This window comes from Dromiciops gliroides, chromosome 6 (assembly GCF_019393635.1).
Source record: "Dromiciops gliroides isolate mDroGli1 chromosome 6, mDroGli1.pri, whole genome shotgun sequence".
NCBI classification, from domain to species: domain Eukaryota; kingdom Metazoa; phylum Chordata; class Mammalia; order Microbiotheria; family Microbiotheriidae; genus Dromiciops; species Dromiciops gliroides.
In genome coordinates, this window is record NC_057866.1 from 124,346,123 (window position 1) to 124,368,832 (window position 22,710).

The window sequence follows — 22,710 nt, forward strand, 5'->3', positions numbered from 1 at the left end:
GATTCAGCCTAGTGTCATGGTAAATGTTCCTCCTGACAGAGCTTGAGTCTCATCTGATTAATTTCTAAAGTAAGGACTGTGATTGAAAGAACCTTCCAAATGACAAATGTTTTGATCCCAGGGGACATGGGCCCAGAAAGATAAGTGTAGTGATCATTACTGTCCAGTCTCCTTATACTCAGGCTAGGAGAAGACCAAACAAGAATGTAGGCCCTTTAGGATTGAGAGGATGGTAACTGAAGATCCCTGACAGGAATAATGTGTGCTGGAAATTCTGGAAACAATCCAACTGAGCCATGGAAATAACCACTTAGAATTTGTTCACAGACCGAGCCCACAAGAGCAGCTGATTGAAGGAGACGCAGGAAGGGGACTGGGCTAACTCTGTCTGACCGGGAAAAAAAGAAAAGGAAAGCTCATTTTTTGTAAGCTTAATCTGTCCTCAGTACCTACTTCAAATGAGGTAAATTCCTGAACAATTGGATTGGCTGCATAATCGACCTGAGACATCAAAGTAGCTCAAGGTGCTTTATAGAAACCTAATCAGTTCTAAGCAGCTCTCAGAGCAAAATCCAGCTGTGAGGGGAATAAAAGGGAGTACTGGCTGCAATATGCCAGAAAGCACCTTTCATCCCCATGCCAGAGGATCTGGACTGTGGAAAGTTCCCCATCCCTCAGAGAGGGCACAGCAGGCAAATGGCCCCTACCCTCCAGAGTCCTCCCATTCATTTTGAAGTATTGGTGGGGAAAGAGGAGAAAGAATCTTACATTCATTTTAGATGAAAACAAAGGTAGGAGGAATGAATGGTTTCTACTTAATGAATGAATTGCCAGGTTTCTGATTTCCTAGCCTTATTGCTATTGAATTTTTAATTTTTTTCTTTTAATAAAACTCACTTAAATATAAAGCTGACATTTAACATGGGAAAAAATGTGTAGATTTCCCTTTCAGCTGCAAGATTCTATGATTCATAGCAAAATGATTAACAACCATTTTGCTATTTGTGGAAAACAGACTTGTTCCAACCTATTTTATTGAACTCTTTATTATGTTCCCTTTAAAGACAAGTTCACAGAGTTTCTTTCATCTGTATTTTAAATCAGAGTTACTTTGCAACTAAAGTTGGCATTGTGATCAGTAAGATTTGCTATGCATGTAAAGATGGTGGATAGAGAGGTGGCCTTAGATCTCTGGCAGAGAGGTAGGTAGGTGCATAGGGTGCTGGGCCTGGAGTCAGGAAGATCTGAAGTCAAATCTAGCCTTAGACACTTATTAGCTGTGTGATCTTGGGCAAGTCACAAACCTCTGTTTGCTTCAGTTTCCTCATCTGTAAAAATGGGGATAATAGTAGCTCCTACCTCCCTGGGTTTGGGGGAGGATTAAATGAGATTAAATGAGGATTAAAAGTGTTTAGCAGGGAGCCTGGCATAGTCAACACTGTATAAGTGTTAGCTATTGTGATGAAGATGTTGTTGATGATGGTGATGTTCTGCCTCTGACATATACTGTGTGACTGGGCTAATCATTCAGCCTCTTGGGATTATAGGGAACTACAAATTGCAGAAATGGTGCCTGCTTACACTGACAATGGGAGTTCTTTACCCTAAACTCCCTCCATGAATAAAATCATAGGACCGGTCCCTAATCCTTTAAAGATAAACAACAAGAGGCAGCTAGGTGGCTCAGTGGATAAACCCTGGCCTTGGATTCAGGAGGACCTGAGTTCAAATCCAGCCTCAGACACTTGACACTTACTAGCTGTGTGACCTTGGGCAAGTCACTTAACCCTCATTGCCCCCCCCCAAAAAAAAAAGATAAAAAACAAATACAAATGCTTCAAAAGGCAGGAACAGTGGCTCCCTCATTCAAATGAATCTACGATCTTATCATTGTGGGTAATCCCTCTAACAAGACAAATTTCAACTCATCCATGCCAGCCCTTCTGGTGGATTTTGTCCATGTTCTCCTGTAAGTTCACTGCACGGGATCCAGTGGTCCCCATAAACACAAATTAAGCAATTCTTTCCATGCTGGTTGCCATCCATCTAACAATTACAGTGGCTTCTCCTTCCCTCAGCACTTCAGCTTTGGTTGACAAGCTGGAGGGTGATCAGAATGGTGAATGGATGAGACCTTCCCTTCTGACCATCTCCATTGGTGGTCTTAGACTTAGAGCTCATATCTTTCAAGTTGCTCCATTGGCTGCTCTGCCAATTTGCTGCTTGCTGGAGAAAACAAGTCAGGAAATCACAAGTAGAATTCTTGCTAGATGCTGAAATTAGGGTTACAGTGAATCCTCAGTTTTCATGTTTGCCGGCATCAATTCTAAGTGGAATAATTTCATCTTAAATTGTCATGGAGGAGGGGATACAAAGGAGGGTGACCTGGAGGAGCTTACCAAAGGAAATGGGGGTGTTTAGCCAAGAAAAGCAAAGACTGGGGGTGTGGAGTGGGGTGGGATGGGGTGTAGGTGACTGCTGCCCTCAAGTGTTTTTAGGGCTGTCTGGATGAAGAGAGACTAGATTTGTTTCAATTGGCCCCTATAGGGCAGAATGAGGAGCAGTGACTGAAAGTTGCAGAGTCAGGGAAAACATCATGATTAGAGCTGGCTGTCAAAAGTGAGGTAAGAGGCACAGCAGATAGAGCACTGGCCCTGGAGTCAGGGGTACCTGAGTTCAAATCCAGCCTCAGACACTTAACACTTACTAGCTGTGTGACCCTGGGCAAGTCACTTAACCCCAATTGCCTCACTAAAAAAAAAAAAGTGAGGTAAGAGTCTCCCTTACTGGAGGGTCTTTAAGTCATGGCCTTGTGACCCCTTGTCCAGAACGTCACAGAAGGAATTCCTGTGCGGACTAGATTAGACTAGGCTTCTGAAGTCTCTTCCAACTGAGATTCTGTTCGATTTTCATTTTTTATTTTTGTTAAAGAATAGAGACTTCAGCTCATTTATAAAATGAGGTTATTCTATGGAGTATGTCATCATCAACTCAACACTCCTGTGGTTTTTGTGGCCCTTAATTTAGCAAGAATTAAGATCAATACTTTGCTGTCAGTAAACGTGAGGGGGTTGGCCCTTCCACCTTTGGTATTCTACAATGTAGCCTGTCCCTCTAACTCCAGAATCTGTGCTTCCTCTCAACCCTAAGATTCTAGGATGCTAAAAATAATTTTAGGAATGTACTTTGTGATTTCCATGATTCTCTAGTGAATGGGTGGAGGCTAGGAGTAAGTCAGAACATGGATATTAACATATTATCCTTAAACGAAAAGCTTCCAAATGTTTCCTTGGCAAAGGCAATCAATGTGAAGAGAGGGTGGGTTAGGGATCTGGTTTCTCCACTGAAAAGTAAGGCGGGTGACAGATGGTAAAAGTATGTCCATAATAGCAAGTCTTATGCTTGGGGATTAACAATGGACTTTTGCTACGTGCCCAGCAGTTTCTAATTGTTTTATCTGTAATTGTAAATGTACTTCATAACTAGTTTCTTCAGAAGCAGATGAAAAGACTTGGTTTTCAAGGTGGGGTCTTGGGAATTCAATCAATGGGTGCTGTGAAATAAAGGGAGGCAGCTAGGTGGCGCAGTGGATAAAGCACCGACCATGGATTCAGGACAACCTGAGTTCAAATCCGACTTCAGACACTTGACACTTACTAGCTGTGTGATCCTGGGCAAGTCACTTAACCTCATTGCCCCGCAAAAAACAAAAAACAAAACAACAACAACAACAACAACAACAAACCAAAGACAAAACAAAACAAAAACAAACAAAACAAAAAACAGAGAGATCAAAAAGCCACAGACCCACAGAGTAAAGCAAAAATGCAATGGAAAGAAGACTTTAAAATGACTGCTGGTGGTGAATCAGGAGAACACTGTACACAGTAACAGCAATATTGTACAATGAAGAACTGTGAATGACTTAGCTCTTCTCAGCAATACAATGATTCAAGACAATCCCAAAGGACCAATGCTGAAGCTGACTGTCCACCTCCAGAGAAAGAATAGACACTATCTGAAAACAGACAGAAGCGTGCTACTTTTCACTTTCCTTCTTTTTCTTATTTGAGTCTTCTTGTTCAAAATGACTAATGTGCAAATGTTTTACCTGATTTCACATATATAAACTATATCACCTTGACTACTGTCTTAGGGAGGGGTATGGGGACAGAGGAAGGGAGGGATAGAATTTGAAACTCAAAATGTTTTTTAATGGTTAAAAATGGTTTTAACATGTAATTGGGGAAAAATATTATATTCCATTATGAAATGACTGCTAGGGAACTCTTTTTAAAAGGCAACGACCTGATTTTTATAAGAAGGAACATAAAGAAATGGTATTTGGAGAATTCTAAATTGGTGAGGATGTTTAAAATAGTTTTGACCAAATAGCAGATAGAATAGTTGGAAAATGTGGCCAAGCAAACATTAGAAGTATGTCTTTAGGGAGTTAAAGAATCAGGCTAATACAGTTACTAAACAATTATGCTGTATAAGTACATAATTATTCTTTTAAAATTTTTTTGTACATAATTATTCTTGAAAAATTATCTTGCACTGAGGGAGTTCCCAAACTGATTGAGAAAAGACCAACAATTTGTCTAGTTGGTATAGGAAAATATTTAGGAAGAATGGTACTGAAAATTATTATCTGATTTCTCCAACTATTTTATCTTTAAAATAGGAAAATAATCTTTAAAAGTCCTGAGAACAATGGGGTAATAAATAATACATTGTTTGGGTTTAATTTACAAGAGACACACCTGTTAGATTATTGGGATAGAACTATAGATTTCAGTGCTGTGGTTTGTACAGATAGGACTGATGGAGGTAGGGAGAGGAAGAAAAGAGTAGACTAAATTGGTTTGACTCATTTGGCCTGAAAATGAACAGGAATCATTAAAAAAAAAAAAGTAATCCTAAGTGATATTAAATTCAGTTGTGTGAAGGTGTCTGGAAGGGTGTTTCAACAGTCAGCCACCTCGAAGCTCTGACCCAACACATTTGATGGATGACCTGGAAGAGGGAGTGAGGCAATTCATGGATCACACTCACTTGGAGAGTTCTCCAAGCAGCATGGGAAGCATGAGAGCAAATTGGAAGAAACGCAAAGATTTGAAGATGGTAAGGACAGAACCATAAGACATGAAACAACTTCATGAGATTTAGCTTTCAGAAATGGTAACTGGTATAACACAGATGGAACCTATTTGATATATAAAGATGGAGTGGCCCATGAGGTGCCCACACACCTGTGCTTTTGCGTTGTGCAACAGCCCTTTGAAAAAGGAAACAGTGATTTGGTCTTTAAATTCAAGAATAAAAATGAAAATTAATTTTTTAAAAGTAGTGATATTTTGGGCTGCATCTGAAATAATATTTGGAGTCCTCAAAAAAGTCCAGACTCCGTGGTGAGGTAACCTTCTTTTGTATGAGGAGCCACAGGTGTCACATATTGCAAATTTTTGGACTTTTTCAATGTATTGATAAGTTGTGCTTCTTTTTTCTCTCTAAAAATATTATTTGTTATATAGGATGGCTCTCTAGGAGGGGGAAGAGATATTGTTTGTTTGTCCTTCATTTCAAAGGGGGCCAGTGACATCACAGGATGATGTCTTAACTTGTGCACGAATTAGATTTCAGTGAGGCAGAGTTGCACAAAGGAAGATAGCAATTAAAACTTTTTTTAAAAAAAAAGATAACATTCACTTATTACCGTAAAAAAAGATAACATTCTCTTGGCCTCTTCAGGAAAATATCATCAATGATGAAGTGAAAAGAAACAAAGTGGTGCCCACTCGTAATTTTTTTTTTGATGACATTGAATGATCTGTTACATTCTTCTGTCAATTTTGGCATCGTAAAGACAAGGTCCACCTTGATTTGTGGAAAGTGGTTTCCCTGCTTCTGCCTAGTATACTTTCTTTTCCTGCCCATAACCTTTCTATCAGCTGTTATCTACTATAGAATGTAAGCTCCTATACAATGGTGGATCTATCTTGATGGGGAGATGCCCCATGACATTCAATGAAATTCAATCAGTACTTAGCAATGTTTTTTTGTTTGTTTGGTTTTTGTTTTTTTTGCAGGGCAATGGGGGTTAAGTGACTTGCTCAGGGTCACACAGCTAGTAAGTGTCAAGTATCTGAGGCTGGATTTGAACTCAGGTCCTCCTGAATCCAGGGCTGATGCTCTATCCACTGCGCCACCTACCCGCCCCCAGTACTTAGTAATGTTAAAGGAATTACCATATGGTGGCAGCTAGGTGGTACAGTGGATAAAGCACCCCTGGATTCAGGAGGACCTGAGTTCAAATCCAGTCTCAAATACTTGATACTTACTAGCTGTGTGACCCTGGGCAAGTCACTTAACCCTCATTGCCCCACAAAGAAAGAAAAGAAAGGAAGACAGGAAGGAAGGAAGGAAGGAAGGAAGGAAGGAAGGAAGGAAGGAAGGAAGGAAGGAAGGAAGGAAGGAAGGAAGGAAGGAAGGAAGGAAGGAAGGAAGGAAGGAAGGAAGGAAGGAAGGAAGGAAGGAATTACCATTGTTACCAATTCTGTGAAAAGATCACGTTATCCGAGTCCAAGAATATTGTAATCCACAGTAATGACCAATTTGGGTTTTAGAGAACAGATGAAGAAGCACATTTCCTTCCTTTTGTTACAAAGGTGGTGAAGCCTATGGGTGCATACATTTAGACAAAGTTGCTATATTGGTTGCTACAATGTGTGTGTGTATGTGTGTGTGTGTGTGTGTGTGTGTGTGTGTGTTGGGGGGGTAATTAACGTGAGCCTTAATAAATAATTGTTGACTATTTTACAAGGGTACATCCAAAGAAATGATTGTGATATAAAATTAATAAAACTCACCCCCCCCAAAAAAAAAGAAAGAGAAAAGAAAAACTGGGGGCGGCTAGGTGGCACAGTGGATAGAGCACCGGCCCTGGATTTAGGAGGACCTGAGTTCAAATCCAGCGTCAGACCCTGTGTGACCCTGGGCAATGCACTGAACCCTCACTGCCCCACAAAAAAAAAATTAATTAATAAAACTTTTAAAAAGAAAGAATAGTTATCTCCACATTACCCCCAAACTCTCAACATATTGTCTTCAACAATACATAAGTATTATACTTTTTTTTTTTCCCAGGGTAATGAGAGTTAAGTGAATCCAGGGCGGGTGCTTTATCCACTGTGCCACCTAGCTGCCCCAGTATTATATTTTGTTTGTTTGTTTGTTTTGTGAGGCAACTGGGGTTAAGTGACTTGTCCAGGGTCACACAGCTAGTAAGTGTTAAGTGTCTGAGGTCGGATTTGAACTCAGGTACCCCTGAATCCAGGGCCAGTGCTCCACCCACTGCGCCATCCATCTGCCCCCAGTATTATATTTTTAATGTTACTTTAGAGAGGGTATTTTTTTTAAACCAAGGGAGAAATTTTTTTTGCCTTAAATGGAAGATAGGTGGTACAGTGGATAGAACACTGCACCTGGGGTAATGCAGATTTGAGTTCAAATCCAGCCTTAGACATTTACCAGCTATGTGGCCTATGGGGCCTCTGTCTGCCTCAGTTTCCTCAACTGTAAAATGGGAATAATAATAGCACCTACCTCCCAGGGTTTTCATGAGGATCTAATGAAGTAATGTTTGTAAAGTGCTTAGCACAGTGCCTGAATTGTACTAGGTACTACACAAATGCTTATTCTGTTTTCATTCTTATCCTTTCTATTAAATTTTTCTTGAAGAAAAACATTCCAAAGTATTTTGTGAATAACTGTTTCATGTATAAATCATCGTATTTTCCGGGTCAGACTCTAGATGAGCATTTCTCCTCTTTCTTTAGAATCATAAAAACTAACAATTCATGCCCGGCGATGCCATCTGCAGGGTATGGATATGATCCCACCCACTTGTATCAACCAGTAGAAGAGAGACAGAACTAGCAATTTTGGTACTCAGAACAAGCAGCAGGAATGTTTCCCTAAAATCAATTTTTCAAACATACAGATTCAGTTGAAGGTGGCCAAGAGATTGTGAAGAGAGATATTTGCTTTTGGGACATAGGCATTATGGAAAGAGAGACCCCCAGGATGCCCTGGTAGTGACCAATGAAGATGAGATAGAAACACCTGGACTTTAGTCAGGTAGAGAACTCAAGACACTGAAAGCTGCTGCTATGAAGAGTCCATCAGAGGGCTGGGTAAGGAAGAGCTCACCTGGGGAACAGAGAGAGAGAGGTAGGAAGTATGCCTTTGACTGCTTCTTACTTTAAGGGCATCCATCGCCCTTTAAATCTCAATGCCCTGAAGCAAAGTCCCTAACCTCACCCTAATTATAGCTCAGATAAAAAAGCCAAGTGACAGGACAACAACTGAATTCAGTCATCACATACCAAATCGAGGAAAGGTGATTCTAGCACTCATTGGGATTATATTTCCATTAAAGGTTCTGATGATCTTGTAAAATGTTACCAAGTAGTTCCAGCCTTAATGTTTCCCCAGACTTCATCACCATGACTTAGCTGCCTTCCCCCTTTGTCCCTAGGGGCCCCTTCTTTAATTCGGGGAGTACCTGACCAAACCACCATTTTGAGAAGGGGCTCAGACTAGGTATTCTCCAGACTTCACCGCTACCCCTGCCCCTTGTGAGGATACTTCCCTTCCCCCACTCTTCCCCCACCAACTTTTCAGTTCCTTTTTATGTGTTATCTTTCCCAGGTTAAAACGTAAGGTCCCTGAGGACAAGGATTGTCTTTATTTTTGCTGATATATTTGTACTCCTGGCACTTAGTGCAGTGACTGGCACATAGTGAGCCCTTCATAAATGCTTGTTGATTACTATTTTTCAAGGGTACATTTACAATAATGAATGTTAATTAGTATCATTGGCTTTCAAAACAATCACATACCTTGTTCAAGATCATATCATTGAGTTAGTGGCACATTTAAATTCTAGACCAGGGGTTCTTAACTTGGGGTCTATCAATAGATTGGGAGGGGTGTGTGTGGAAGAATTACATCTTTATTTCAATATAACTGGTTTCCTTTGCAAGCCCATGTGGCCTATTTGGTACTTTCTAAAACATTATTCTGAGAAAGGGTCTATGAAAAAACCCCTTCTCTACATCTACCTCACCCACTAACTAGATGCGTTGGCCTTCGAAATTGGACTGGATGATCTCTACCATCCAGGGTAGAGCTCAGCTCAGGCTGGCTTGTAAGACCTGATTGTTAAATTTACAGTGTAAGCATTCCAAACTTTTGAAATTGACAAGCTGCCAATCAGGGCTCGAATTTTTGTTTTGTTGATTACCTAGATTTAAGAAAGTGATGGAGAAAATTTTAATAATGTAGATTAACCTTAAAAGTGTGCCAGTGTCACCTTAGGGCTTTTTTTTTTCCCCCAGAGAGCTCATTTACCAACACATAGTTTGTACTATCCCTCCCAGATCTAGAAGTCTATGTACTTTAGTATTAGGCTTCAGATAATGATGTCTAAGTTCTTTGGAGGGCTTAATAATTCTGCAAATATGAAACTAAAACAATCAATTAGATTTCATAGCCCAAGATAAAGTAAATACAAAGATGCTAAAAGCTAAAACACTGAATGTTATATTTAAAATCAAAATTAAAAAATGCAGAAGACAACCAAGTATGTAGGAGGTTCAGTTCTTCCTGATGGTGGTGACGGAAAAGGAAGGAAGAAGGAAATAGAAACACCTGCAGGTGTGAGTTTTGCTTCTCACAGTAAAGATACGTTTTGCCCTGGGGTGGAGACAATATTTCAACTTCTTTCCATGTGCCACAGTGAAAAACTGGGACCCCACCCCCACCCCCACCGCAGTTGGCTGATTTCTCAGCATGTGCAAAAGTGACAATCCTGGGGGCAGCTAGGTGGCACAGTGGTTAAAACACTGGCCCTGGATTCAGGAGGACCTAAGTTCAAATCTGACCTCAGACACTTGACACTTACTAGCTGCATGACCTTGGGCAAGTCACTTAGCCCTCATTGCCCTGCAAAACAAAATGAAAAAAGTGACAATCCTAAGAAGGAAGTAGGGAGGCCAGAGGGCAGAGAATGTAATAAAAGACAAGACCTCCAGGAAGCAAAGAGCTGTGGTAAGGGTAGAGCTGGTGTGACACACGTCACAGGTGTACTACAGAGGGAGGAGAAGCCTCACAAAAGCCCTCCTAAATTAAGATGCCACCAATCTCCTTCAGTTTTTTCCTTCTTTCTGAATGACTTGGTGACTTGGCTCTATGGTCCGGGATTTTCAAGGATCTTGACCAGTCAATGATACCCATGAAGCTATACTGGCCCCTTCATGAGGATGTACCTCCCCTTCATTCAAATGTCAAACCCAACACTGGAAAAGAAGAGATCCTACTGCTGTCCACCACCAGGATGAGAAATTCTGTGCTCACAAAAAAAGTCTCTTCCCACATTTACTCTTTCTACTCCTAGAAAACAAACAGACTTCTTGTCGGGTCTCCTGGTAGAACAGATTTCATAGGATTTGGGGCTTGAGGGGCTCTAGTCCAGTCCCCTCTTTTTTTTATTTTATTTTTTTTTAGTGAGGCAATGGGGGTTAAATGACTTGCCCAGGATCACACAGCTAGTAAGTGTTAAGTGTCTGAGGCCGGATTTGAACTCAGGTCCTCCTGACTCCAGGGCCGGTGCTCTATCCACTGTGCCACCCAGCTGCCCCCAGTCCCCTCTTTTTGCAGGTGAAGAACCTGAGGCCCAGAGAATTTAAATGATTCAACCAGTATCACACAGATATTAAATGGCAGAAATGGATTTGAACACAGGGTGCTTGACTCAAAGGCCTACTGCCTACCAGAGTCAAAAGTAGAAGAAACAGGGGAGCAGCTAGGTGGTGCAGTGGATAAAGCACCAGCCCTGGATTCAGGAGGACCTGAGTTCAAATCCAGCCTCAGACACTTGACACTTACTAGCTGTGTGACCCTGGGCAAGTCACTTAACCCTCATTGCCCCACCCCACCCTCAAAAAAGGTAGAAGAAACAGGAAAAAAGGGAGGTTGGTTTTGTTTTAGTGTCTGCAAATATTAGTATTTATCGGATCTTTGAATAGAGGTTAATAAGTGGGTGACTGAGTAGGAAGGAGAATCAATCAAATGATGAAGGAGGGCCACAGGAGAGGATCTTTATGGTCCCTTCCAGATGGGAATCCTTATGACCCTGTGGATCTACCCTATGCTCTGAGGAGTTGCTACAAAATTAAAGAGAATAACTCTCAACTGGTTGAAGTCCTGTTGTCACCTTGACTCATGATGAGGGTCATCTTTGGAGGTCCCTGGAATGTCTCCATAGACACATTCCCAAGAAGATGTTTCCAGGAATAGAGGAACTTGTAAGGATATTGCTTTAATATTCAGTAAAATTGGTGGCAGCTAGGTGGTGAAGTGGATAAAGCACCGGCCCTGGATTCAGGAGGACCTGAGTTCAAATCCAGTCTCAGACACTTGACACTAGCTGTGTGACCTCGGGCAAGTAACTTAAACCCCATTGCCCCACAAGAAACCAAACCAAACCAAAACAAAAAAAACCCAAACAAATGTTTAGTAAAATTAATCAATATATTGTAAAAGTCTGACTTGCCATTCAATGTTCTGCAGAATAGTCCTGCATCTCTGTACAGAACAGGGGACATATTCCAGGTCATGTCTAACTTTGAAAAAACACTAACAACTCTTCTGTCATTTCATTCATATAATTTCATATATTTATATCATTTTGTAACATTCACATGTTTTGCATAAATTTGGTTTTTAAATATAATAAACCTAAAAGGAAGCTGTTATTCTATTCCTGTCTGGAAAAAAAGAATGTTGTTTTATATTCTCATGATAATTTATTGTTATTACTATTACCTTATTCTTCCCTTTTTAACAGTCTTGTCTATGTGCCATTTTCCTTGACAAAATTTATAGAAGCCTTTCATAAAAGTTTTACTTTTGTTAATTATTAATATTGTTAATATATCAAAACAATATTTTCATTTATTTATCCAGTACTTCCACAATGAAAATAAAAATATTTCCATTGTGATTTATAATATGTTAGTCAATGTTTGGGGTTTTGGCATCCTTGTATTTATCTCAGCTTAGACCATAAAATTTAATTGGTTGATTTATTTATAGGTTCAAAAGCTTAGAGTTGTAGGGCTGTGATTTCAAACTCAGATAGCAACCAAGCCACTAATCCATTTGTAAGGCTCCCTGAGGGTGGCATATTGACTGAATTTTAAAATCAATTATCTACATTTTATTGTATTTTTATTTACTTTATTAAATATTTCCCAATTATATTTTCATCTGGTTGGGCCTTACTCTGGAAGGGTCACTCACAGACTTTGTATTTCACACCTCTGTTATAGGGGTTCTTAGATATCATTTAGCCCAAACTCTTCATTTTCCAGATACAGAAACTGAGGAGGCCCAAAGCAATTACCTGACCAAAGTCACTCGGGTAGTAGGACCTAGATTCAAACCTATATCCTCTGACTCTGTATCCAGAGAGTTTGGCCCACTGCCCCGCACTGCCTACTTTTTATTCCTAGTCAGCTTCTTATGACTTGGTCATCACGTCTAGCTCAGTGGTTGGGCTTCTCTAAAAGTTATACGTTCTTTATAAGTTACCTGAAGAATTCCTTTGCCTTAATGGAGTATTAAAAAGGAAGGAAGAAAGCCTGTGTAATACCATCGGGTGGTTGATGTTGTGCCAAACATGTTTTCTCAAGGAACTTTCTCTTTTGCCTTTCAACTCCCTGACATACCATCAGCAGGACCAAGGAAAGGCAGGCCTCTCTTGCCAAGTAGAGAACACGTATTCCGGATCACATGAGTGAGGAGGAAGGAGAGGCTGGGGTTACGTTACAGCTGGTAAAGCAGAGCTGGCTGGTTCTTGGGAGGAAGGCGAGCTAATAAAAAGGATTGTGGGGCTCCCTGGACATCAAAGAACCCTTAAAAGTGACATTTTGATGAGTTAAGTGTAAATGAATCAGAAACATGAGGCTTCAATTTCCTTCCAAATAGACAAGTTTAACATTTTTAAAAAAATGCTTGGTTAGACTTGTCAAGAATGTTTCCAAAATACAGAGACATGGCCCTGACACCTACATTGTCCCTTGTTTCCTTTCCTCCTCTGGGTTGGTAGCTACCCTTTTTCTGGGTGGAGGGCTACTCTTCTTTTTTCCATTTGCAGTCAACTCTATCTCCTCCCTTTCATATTCTAATCCATACTTCATTTAAAACATATATACATACTTTTTAAAAACCAGAAGTTGACACCATGACACCAGTGTGTGTGTGTGTGTGTGTGTGTGTGTGCGCGCGCAGAAGAAACAACCATCAGGGATTTATTTTAGACATCTTTTCCCCTGGAAAATCTAGAAAGCTTACTTACCCTGTTGATTTAAACATCAAAAGTGAGGAGAATAATTAATCCTGTAAAATAAAGTGAGACAGAAACTGATCCCAAAGCAGAGATTCTTAACCGGGGGTCTATGAACTTTAAATAAATAATAATCTTTTGATAACTGTATTTCAATATCATTGGTCTATGTATTTTATTTTATCTATTGAAAAATATTCAGAGAAGTGGGTTCATAGTTTTCTGTAGACTGCCAAAGGAGACCAGGACACAGAAAAATGGTTAAGGACCCCTCTTCTAAAGTTATTTATTGTGGTTCCCCCCTGCCTCTTTACACATCATGAACACTTTCACATTCTCATTCTCTCTCTCTCTCTCTCTCTCTCTCTCTCACACACACACATACCCCTCCTCTCAAAGAGTCGAAACCATATGAAATTGGGGCTGCTAGGTGGCGCAGTGGATAGAGCACTGGCCCTGGATTCAGGGGGACCTAAGTTCAAATCCAGCCTCAGACACTTAACACTTACTAGCTGTGTGACCCTAGGCAAGTCACTTAACCTCAATTGTCTCACCAAAAAAACCAGAACAAAACAAAACAAAAACATATGAAATTGTGACAAGTTTACAGCTCGGTAGATGTCTTGCTATTTAATAAAATTATTCATTTCAAAATTCTTTCAAGCTTTTAAAAAAACTGTAGTCTTGAATTACCTGGCTTGTTACTTAACACCTGGCTAAAACTAGGAGAAAGAGAAAGTCAATTCCAAGCAAATGTCAAATTACAAATTTGACCTAAGGTTGGCAAAGCTTAAGGATCCCAGACTGGGATTTGAAACTCTGCGAAACTTAGCCAGGCTGATATTTTCTCACATATAAACAAGGGGTGGTGGGGAGAGGGGAAGGGAGGAGAATCAGAGCAGCTGTACTTCATTTAAAGTTATTTTGGGGGTGTGAACCCAGAGGTGAAGCTTTTTGCTCCAGCGTGCTAGGTGTAATCAGTCAGAGGTGTTCCTTTCTCAGGTTGGTTTGTGAATACTCTACGGATGAATCCCATGTTCTGAGTCTCTGGTTTCTGCAGCCTGCTCTGCCTAGTCAGAAGATAAGGTTTACAGCTCTTGGGGTCCCCCCCTGCCTTATATTCTGACAGTTTCTCATTCCTGGGCTTTATTCTCTCTCCCCCAGCATCAAATGAGAGAAGTAATGATATTGAGGTCGCTCATTTCAATGTTCTAAAACAAAATCACAACTAAAACAAACCTCCTCTGCTCAAGAAACCCAGCCCTGTACACAGAGCCATAGCTAGGAATTCTAGCACCTGCTGGAAACTAAACATTGAGGCTGAGGACCTGGGAGCCCAAGGTGCCCCGACAGGGGCAGGGATTAGAGAGGGGGTGGGGACAGTGATCCCGTTACAGACTTTGCTGGGGAGGAAGAGTGTTACCTGGAGGCCCAAAGGTAACAGCAACAAGGATGGAGTCAACTTTAAAGAAGAGAGGAATTGCTTAGGGATGGTGACTGAGGCAGGTTCTAAAAATGGGTGGTGAGGAACAAGGAGTCTGCCACAAATGTATTCTGGTTTAGGAGAGGAAGTATCTGGCTCTGAGCAGCGTGCCAAGAGATGTGGCACCTTAGCCACCTGAGGAGGTGGCTAAGTTTCAGAGAAAACTCCGAGGTGGAAAGAATGTGAAAGGAAAAGATCTAAGACGAAAAGGGATTTGTTAAAAATAGCAACGAGTGATTAAATGATTAAAAACAACAATAACAACAAAGGAGGTGTAGGGAGTGTGAAGGGCTATTAAACTTTTCTCTCTCCCCCCTCTGATATTAGATTAACTACATACTGTTGAGGGCGGCTAGGTGGCGCAGCGGATAAAGCCCCAGGTCTGAAGTCAGGAAGACTGGAGTTCAAATCTAACTTGTCTTACTAGCTATGTAACCCTGATTACTCTGAGAGGTAAAATGAGTACTAGACTTTGTATATTGTACGTTGTATTTGTACATTGTATATCAGTATATTGTACTGATTCTAGCTCAGTTTCCGGAGGCAGGGGGAGGAGAGAGAAATGCAGCAAGAACCAGTGCTTATTGCCTTTGCTGCTCATCTCCTTGCCTCCAATTGATCCCATACAATAGATCTCGGGCATCCCAGTCATATGGAGTGACTCCCCAGGCCAGGTGGGTGGCATTTGGGGGGGGGGGCGGGGTGAGAGGTTAGAATTCAGCTCTGTTGGGTAACTACACCCTGGAGGAGGAATGTGATGGTCTCAGGACCCTGAGTGGGGCAGCCAGGGACCAAGTGAGGAAATGGGGGCAATCGATGATGGATACTCTGTGGAGTAAGAGGAAAGGGGAAGGAGGAAGTAATCGTCCTTGATTGGATGCCTAGAAGAAGCCCCAGCTGCCCTGTGCCAGTTCCACTGGATGGAGGAAGCTGGGAGGAATGGATTATCATTTTTTTTCTTCTCCCTTTTGGCAATAATTCACTAGTACTGATATTTGAAAACTGAAAATTCTTTTATGAATGAGTTAAGCAGACATTTCCTAACTCCCTGAGAAACTCTACAATCTACGACAAACAATAATAAAGAATTTTTCATTCTTCATCAACAGTATAGCTGGTAACTTCATTTTGAAAATCATAATCCACCCCCACCCACCGAGACCACACAGCAACAACCCATTCAGAAGTACCCAATATAAACAGATGAAAAAACAGCCTCACGAGGGGTCAATAGCCAGAGTGTCTCCACTCCCCCACTTCATCCCTTTCCCCCACCCAAACATATACACTATCACACATGCTATCATACACACACACACACACACACACACACACACACACACACACACAACTTGCAGAAAATCAAGCCCAGCTTCCTCATTGCTCTTCAAAGTCATTTAAAAAATGTTCAAATTCCTGAACAGAGATTCACCCATTAAAGAACTGGGCCTGGAAGTGAATGCAGTGCATAGTTAAGAGAAAGATGATAAAAGTGCCAGAAGTCAGATATAGCAAAGAAAGCACTGAGGGGCCCAGACAGAAAAGGAGTAGATCATCAAAGGTGGCAGCAATGGGTTTGAAAGACCAAGGAGGATTGTCAAAGTGGAAGAAAGATGACAAATGCACATAGATTAGGAAGGCAGAGAATTAATCTTCTTGCTCTTGTCGTTACATAGTTTTGTTTGTGTCTGATCCTTTGTGACCCCATTTGGGGTTTTCTTGGCCAAGGTACTGGAGTGATTTGCCATTTCCTTCTCCAGCTTGTTTTTTTTTTTTTTTAAGTGAGGCAATTGGGGTTAAGTGACTTGCCCAGGGTCACACAGCTAGTAACTGTTAAGTGTCTGAGGCTGGATTTGAACTCAGGTACTCCTGACTCCAAGGCCAGTGCTCTATCCACTGTGCCATCTAGCTGCCCCTTCCAGCATGTTTTACAGATGAGGAAACTGAGGCAAACAGTGAATTACCCAGGCTCACACAACTGCTCGTGTCTGAGGCTAGATTTGAACTCAGGTCTTTCTGATTCCTGGCTGGGCACTCTATCCATTGCGTCATCTAGCTGCCTCTAACTTTCTTCTTACCAAATGATAATAGTAATAATTCCCATTGCCTAAGCATTTTCCTTACAATAACTATTAAGGGTAGGCAGTATGTGCAGGTTTATCTCCATTTTACAAATGAGAAGACTACACAGCTCACACAGACTAAGTGAGCTGTCAATAATCACATGGCTAATGAATTATTGATTCGGGGAAGAAACAAACAAAAATGTCAACCTGGAAGTCAAATCCAGGGGTTTTTTGTTTTGTTTTCCCCACTTGGTTTCATTACCCACTTTTATGTTGAAAATATGAAATTAGGCTTCCTGATTGGATTAATTCAACCTTTCCCCCCCATCCCATATGGGCGCTTATTAAGCACCCATAACACCTAGCACTATACTAAACGCCAGAGATAAAAGGTGGGGAAATGATCCTTTGCATCCTGTAGGTTCACTCCTCTAAGATTTCTCTCTGGGGTCTTCCTTAAAATTATTATGTGTTATGGCAGCCACATTGGAGTTGGAGTTAGTTCCAGGCTCAGCTACCGAAGATGATCATGTTTTCTCAGTGAAGCACTTATTACTACAGGGTAGTCACTGTGCTAAGCATAGAGGGTGCAAATATAAAAAAACAAGACAGCCCTTGCCCTTGAGGACCTTACATTCTAATAGAGGACAGAGACTTGGCCATGGCAGAGTATATTGGTCAGGGAAGTCTCAGGGATGGTAAGTAGAGTCAGAGAGCAATTGCCTGACGAGCAAGCAATCGATTTACATCAGTCATCCCCACCCGAGATGACTCCTATGATCACTTATGTGATACTTTTCTGTTCTTTCCCCTCTGACAATAGACTGGCTATATACCAATAAGCAAGTCATTTCATCTCTCCAGGCCTCAGTTTCTTCATCTGTAAAATGATAGGGGGGAGAGAGAGAAAACAAGAGGGGAGGACACTTCACCAGCTGCAGTATTTGGCCTTGTGGTATAGTAGAGTCAGCAAGCTGCAGAGAGGGGGTGATGGACCTTTCTGTGACCCTGATTCATCCTAGCTGAATTTACTTTTCCAAAAACACCTCCCAATGTCCTAGTTTGCCTTGGCTATGCTCATTGAGTTTAGGTTTGGTTTAACCTGCATTGGTCAGGAGAGTTTTCCTTTGAACATTCTTAGCCAATGTTAAAAACCTGGCTTTACCTCCAGGAAGGTATAACCAGAAAATCCTGAGAATTGCACGATTCCACAATTCAGCCCACATCCCAGAACAATCAGCATCTGTGTTTTTAGTGGCCGGATTCCCTGATTTAAAGGCACCTTTGGCTATCTCCACATGTTCTCTGGTGCTATCATTGCCCTCACTGTCAATCAGCACCATGTTTACTCACTGTGATCATATAATAGTCTTTCCCCAGGATGGGCTTGTCATCTATTTGTAATTCCTGTTCAAAGTACCCATTGACACTCATTGCATGCACCACCACTGAGCTTACTAGGGCTATTTTTATATCTCCTTGGAGCCCAGATGACTGTTTTCCTAGTTCTTGTGAGGCTGTTGGTTAGTCAAGTGAAATGCATTTTTATAAATGCTCCAAATAGCCAAGGCATGCTTAAAAGAACTATTTATTTGTTTGCTAGAAGCCAGGAACATCGCTTCAGCAACCTTCTCCCAAACCTTACCAGCAGCCAGACTTAAGACAATAGCATGGCTTGAGGTTTGCTCCATTAATTATTTTCTCATAAAAGATGAATAGATCCCCTTTTTAAGGTTCTCTAAAACAAACAGGGCTGTCTTCCTCCGGTAAGGAATAGTACATGTATATTCAGGCTAGCATCTTCCTTATCAAATAGAGCCAGCTGATAGAAGCTGGGGAGGAGACAGCTGCTCACAGGCGTACTCTGTGCTTGTCTCCTCTTTGCTTCTATTTATGGAAGGAGGAGATGCATTTATTGAAAAAAGGCAGAGCCCTTCAAAATAAATGCACACACACAGAAAAGCAAAGGCAGCACAGGAACCTAACAATTCTTTGCTGAATCAGCTCTGCCCCCGTTAAACCAGGCACAGATTTTGTTTGTTTGTTTGTTTGTTAATCGGCCATGTTGCTTTAAGATGCAGGCAGGAGGTTTTGTTCCATCAGGCACGTTGTGGACATAGGATTCATCCCACTGGAGAGACTGCACAATAGAGATGCAGGCACAAGAACAGGGAGACACAGCCCCACAGCCCCACATGCACACAGACACCCACGGCCACTGTGAGTACTCACAGTTCTGAGTACAGGAAGTGAAGGTTGCCCACATTGTCAATGTAGTTTGCTGGACTTAACCAAGGCAAGACCAGTAAGAGAAGAGCCTTCATCTTCTATGCTGTCTTCCCGGGCACTTTGCTTCTGGCCACCGTGGCGAAGCAAACCTAGCTCCTATTCTCACCAAGCCTCCTTTAAAGCAGACCTTTCCCCTGCACCGTAAATCAGCAGCCCATCCTGTAGCAACAGCCCTAAACCCCTTACACTAAGCTCCACTGAGAAATCACTGGCCTGTAAGAGGATTACTCAGTCTGATCCTCAGACGGGCAGAGGTGAGGCGAGGCGAGGATGGAGGGCCAGCCCCTGGGTGGCTGGGGAAGAGAGGGCTACACTGCAGAACAGACTGATGCTCGACTGGCCTCTTCCTCCTGCAGGATTCAGAGTGGTTCCCTGGAAGCAGCTGGTACATTTACATCACTGGCCAGAAGCAGATGGGTTATCAGGAGAGTAGGAGCATGGCACATCAAACCCCCACCCAGCATGAGTAAGCATGCAACAGGAAAGAGATGTATGCCACATGCCGCACCTTCCTAAACAAGACTCCTGCTCGAAATGACTTGGAATAACACTGCCCCTGGGGACCTGCACTGAATCCGATGCTTCAATGTACAAGTGTCGTTAATAGCAACCCAGGGTACTTTTCATAATGCCATCTCCAGTGAATGCATGTATTAAAAGTAGGCACTTGTGAACGTAAAGCCAGATCAGAGACTGGGGGGGGGGGGGGTGAGAAAATGTTATCTTGCACTTCACTTTCTCCACCCAATCCTCCAAATCAGATCTATTTGAGGCGGAACTGGAGCGAGGAGATAAAGAGAAATGATATGATTATTCCCCTCTAGGCTTCTTTGAATGTCTCCCCCGCCCCCAGCTTGAAATTAGCTTGTATGTGCGCAGGTGATGAGTGGGGTTCCTTTATAATCCCTGGTGTTTGGAGACAGGATGAACATCCATTCACTTTACCAGTTGTGTTATGCTAGGCGTTCCTAGAATCATGGGGGTAATGGCTAGAGTAATGGATTTAAGACAAGAAGATCTTAGTTCAAATCCTGCCTCAGTCATTTGTCAGTTTCGTGATCCTGAGCAACTTCTCAGAATCTCCGTACTCTTAACTGCAAAATGGGGATAATGATAGCATCTACTTCACAAGTGTATTGATTGGGAGGATCAAATGTGTATAAAGCATAAGGAGCTATAAAAACGTCAGCTATGACCATTATTATCCTGTACATAACTTATCTTTGAGGGAGAATGTGATAAAATAATATTTAACATTTATATAGCACTTTAAGGTTCACAAGTGCTTTAGAAATATTTCACTTTAAATGACTGATATTACCAAAGTGTATAGAAACATCCCTGCCTGCATGCATATTGACGTCGAAAACCACAAATTAACATTATCTATGTTTTACCATATTTGTATTTAGTTTGTGAAACATTTCTAGGCTGTAGTGTAATGTTAGATACCTCCACTTGCCAAACTATTCCTCTTTCTTCAAGAAACTACCTGGCTCCCCCCAGCCAGATGTAACCTCTTTCTTCTCTGAACCACCAGAGCACATTTAAAAAATATTTCCTTTAATGCCTCATTGTATTTTGCTTTGTAAACTATAATTATTTGCATGCTTGTCATGCCACCAAAAATAGATTGTAAGCTCTTTGAAGGTAGAGACCCAACTTCACTCATCTTTTTCCCTGCAGCAGCACGAAGTATAATGCCTTACACATAGCAGGTGCTAAATAACTATTCTAAATGAAATTAACAATATTTGCCCACTAATTAATTTGTTTTGTAGGACAGTATATCTTTTCCCAAAATGGGTTTGGATCAAAAGCATGACCAAAGAATTTTGAGTTTCTCCTATTATCTTCATCTATTGGTCAGTTTGTCAGCACCTATTTATTATGCACTTACTATATGCCTGGGGCATTATTAACTTTTACAAAAGGGAGGAGCCATGGAGGCAGCTGGATGGCACAGTGGAAAGAGTACCAGGCCTGAAGTTAGAAAGATTCATCTTCTTGAATTCCAATCCAGCCTCAGATACTTATTAGATATGTGACTCTGGGCAAGTCACTTAACCCCGATTGCCACAGTTTCCTCGGCTATAAAATGAGCTAGAGAAAGAAATGGCAAACCACTCTAGTATCTTTTGCCAAGAAAACCCCAAGAATCAGACACAACTGAAACAACTTGACAGTAACAACAAAAATGTGTCTTGCACTGAACGAAGTGCTGGAGATACAAAGAAAGGCAAATACCTCACACATATCCCCTTCCGGCCCTCCCCTCCCCCGCCCCATCCCCACCAAAAAAAAAAAAAGAACAAAAACCAAACAGTCCCTGTCTTTAAGAAGTCTACAGTGTGAGACAATGTGTAAATTACTATATAAATACAGAGTACATAGAATGTAATATCAGAGGTGAAGACACTATCAACTGGGGAGTTGGGGTGAGGACTGGGGGGGAGTGACCCAGAAAGGCCTCTACAGAAGGTAAGATTTGAGCTGAGTTTTGAAGGAAGCCAGGAAAACTAAGAGGTAGAAGTGAAGAAGCATATCAGGCAAGGGGGACAGCCAAGGCAAAAGCATGGAGGTGGGAGATGGAGCGGGAAATGGAGTACCATGTGTGCAGAACAAGTAAGCCATTGTGTTTAGGGATTCATGTTCCTTTCTATTTATCATTTCAATAGGACATTTTTGTGGCTGGCATAATTAAAATGTCTAAAAGCTATGCTTGACAAAAATAAGATTAGAAATTGGCTTGGAGGCTAATTTTGAAAATTGGTCCTAGAAAATAGCTCAGTGTTTCTCTCTTACAGGATCATAAATAAAGAGCACCAAAGACGCATGAAGTTCCGACACCACGACAAAGCAATGACTGCTTGGTGGCCAATGGAAATCACAGGGATTTCTCCTTGTCTACCAATCAATCGAAGAACACTCTGCCACTTGCCATCTGACCCCAAGAAAGTCTCATAACTTCTCTGGCCTAAGCTGCTTCATCTGACAAAATGGAAATGATACCACATGTACCTGAAGGCAGAAGACAGGATGAGCTCAAGGTTTTTTCCAGCTTTGTGATTCTGTGATTCATTGAGATACTAGGTCCGGTTTACCTCCATTCTGATTAGGTCATATAACCAGCTACCTATAGGGAATGTGCTTCCTACATCCAAGACTCATGAAGTGAGTCTGGAATCCAGTTTGCCAACTCACGTTGAATTGACTTCTCTAAATTGAGCTGAGTCAGCGGAGGAATAAATAGTCCTATTAATAACAAGCATAAAACTATGCCGTCATAACAAACCATAGCTCACAGGGAAAGCTTATGAGGGCAACTGTTTGGTCCTTAATACCAAATTATCTGGGGATAAAGGGTGTTGCTCATTGCTTATGCCAACAATGATAGGAAAAAAACAGCATAGCATGACAGTGATCCCTAGGAAGGGAGTTTTATGAGACTTGGGTTC

The 22,710-nt window shown here is 41.5% G+C and overlaps 1 protein-coding gene across 2 annotated transcripts in view; it reads right to left on the reverse strand.

Annotated features, from left to right (window-relative positions):
* The window catches only part of LNX1 (ligand of numb-protein X 1), a 115,307-nt gene extending 95,612 nt beyond the window's left edge, over nt 1–19,695 (reverse strand). The window contains exon 1 of one of the 2 annotated variants that reach the window (XM_043970101.1): nt 19,196–19,695. In XM_043970101.1, coding sequence (XP_043826036.1) covers nt 19,196–19,287 — 92 coding nt within the window. In that variant the 5' untranslated portion in view covers nt 19,288–19,695. The remainder of the gene's footprint in view (nt 1–19,195) is intronic. The other variant, XM_043970100.1, reaches the window with a different exon arrangement.
* Between the last annotated feature and the right edge of the window lie 3,015 nt (nt 19,696–22,710).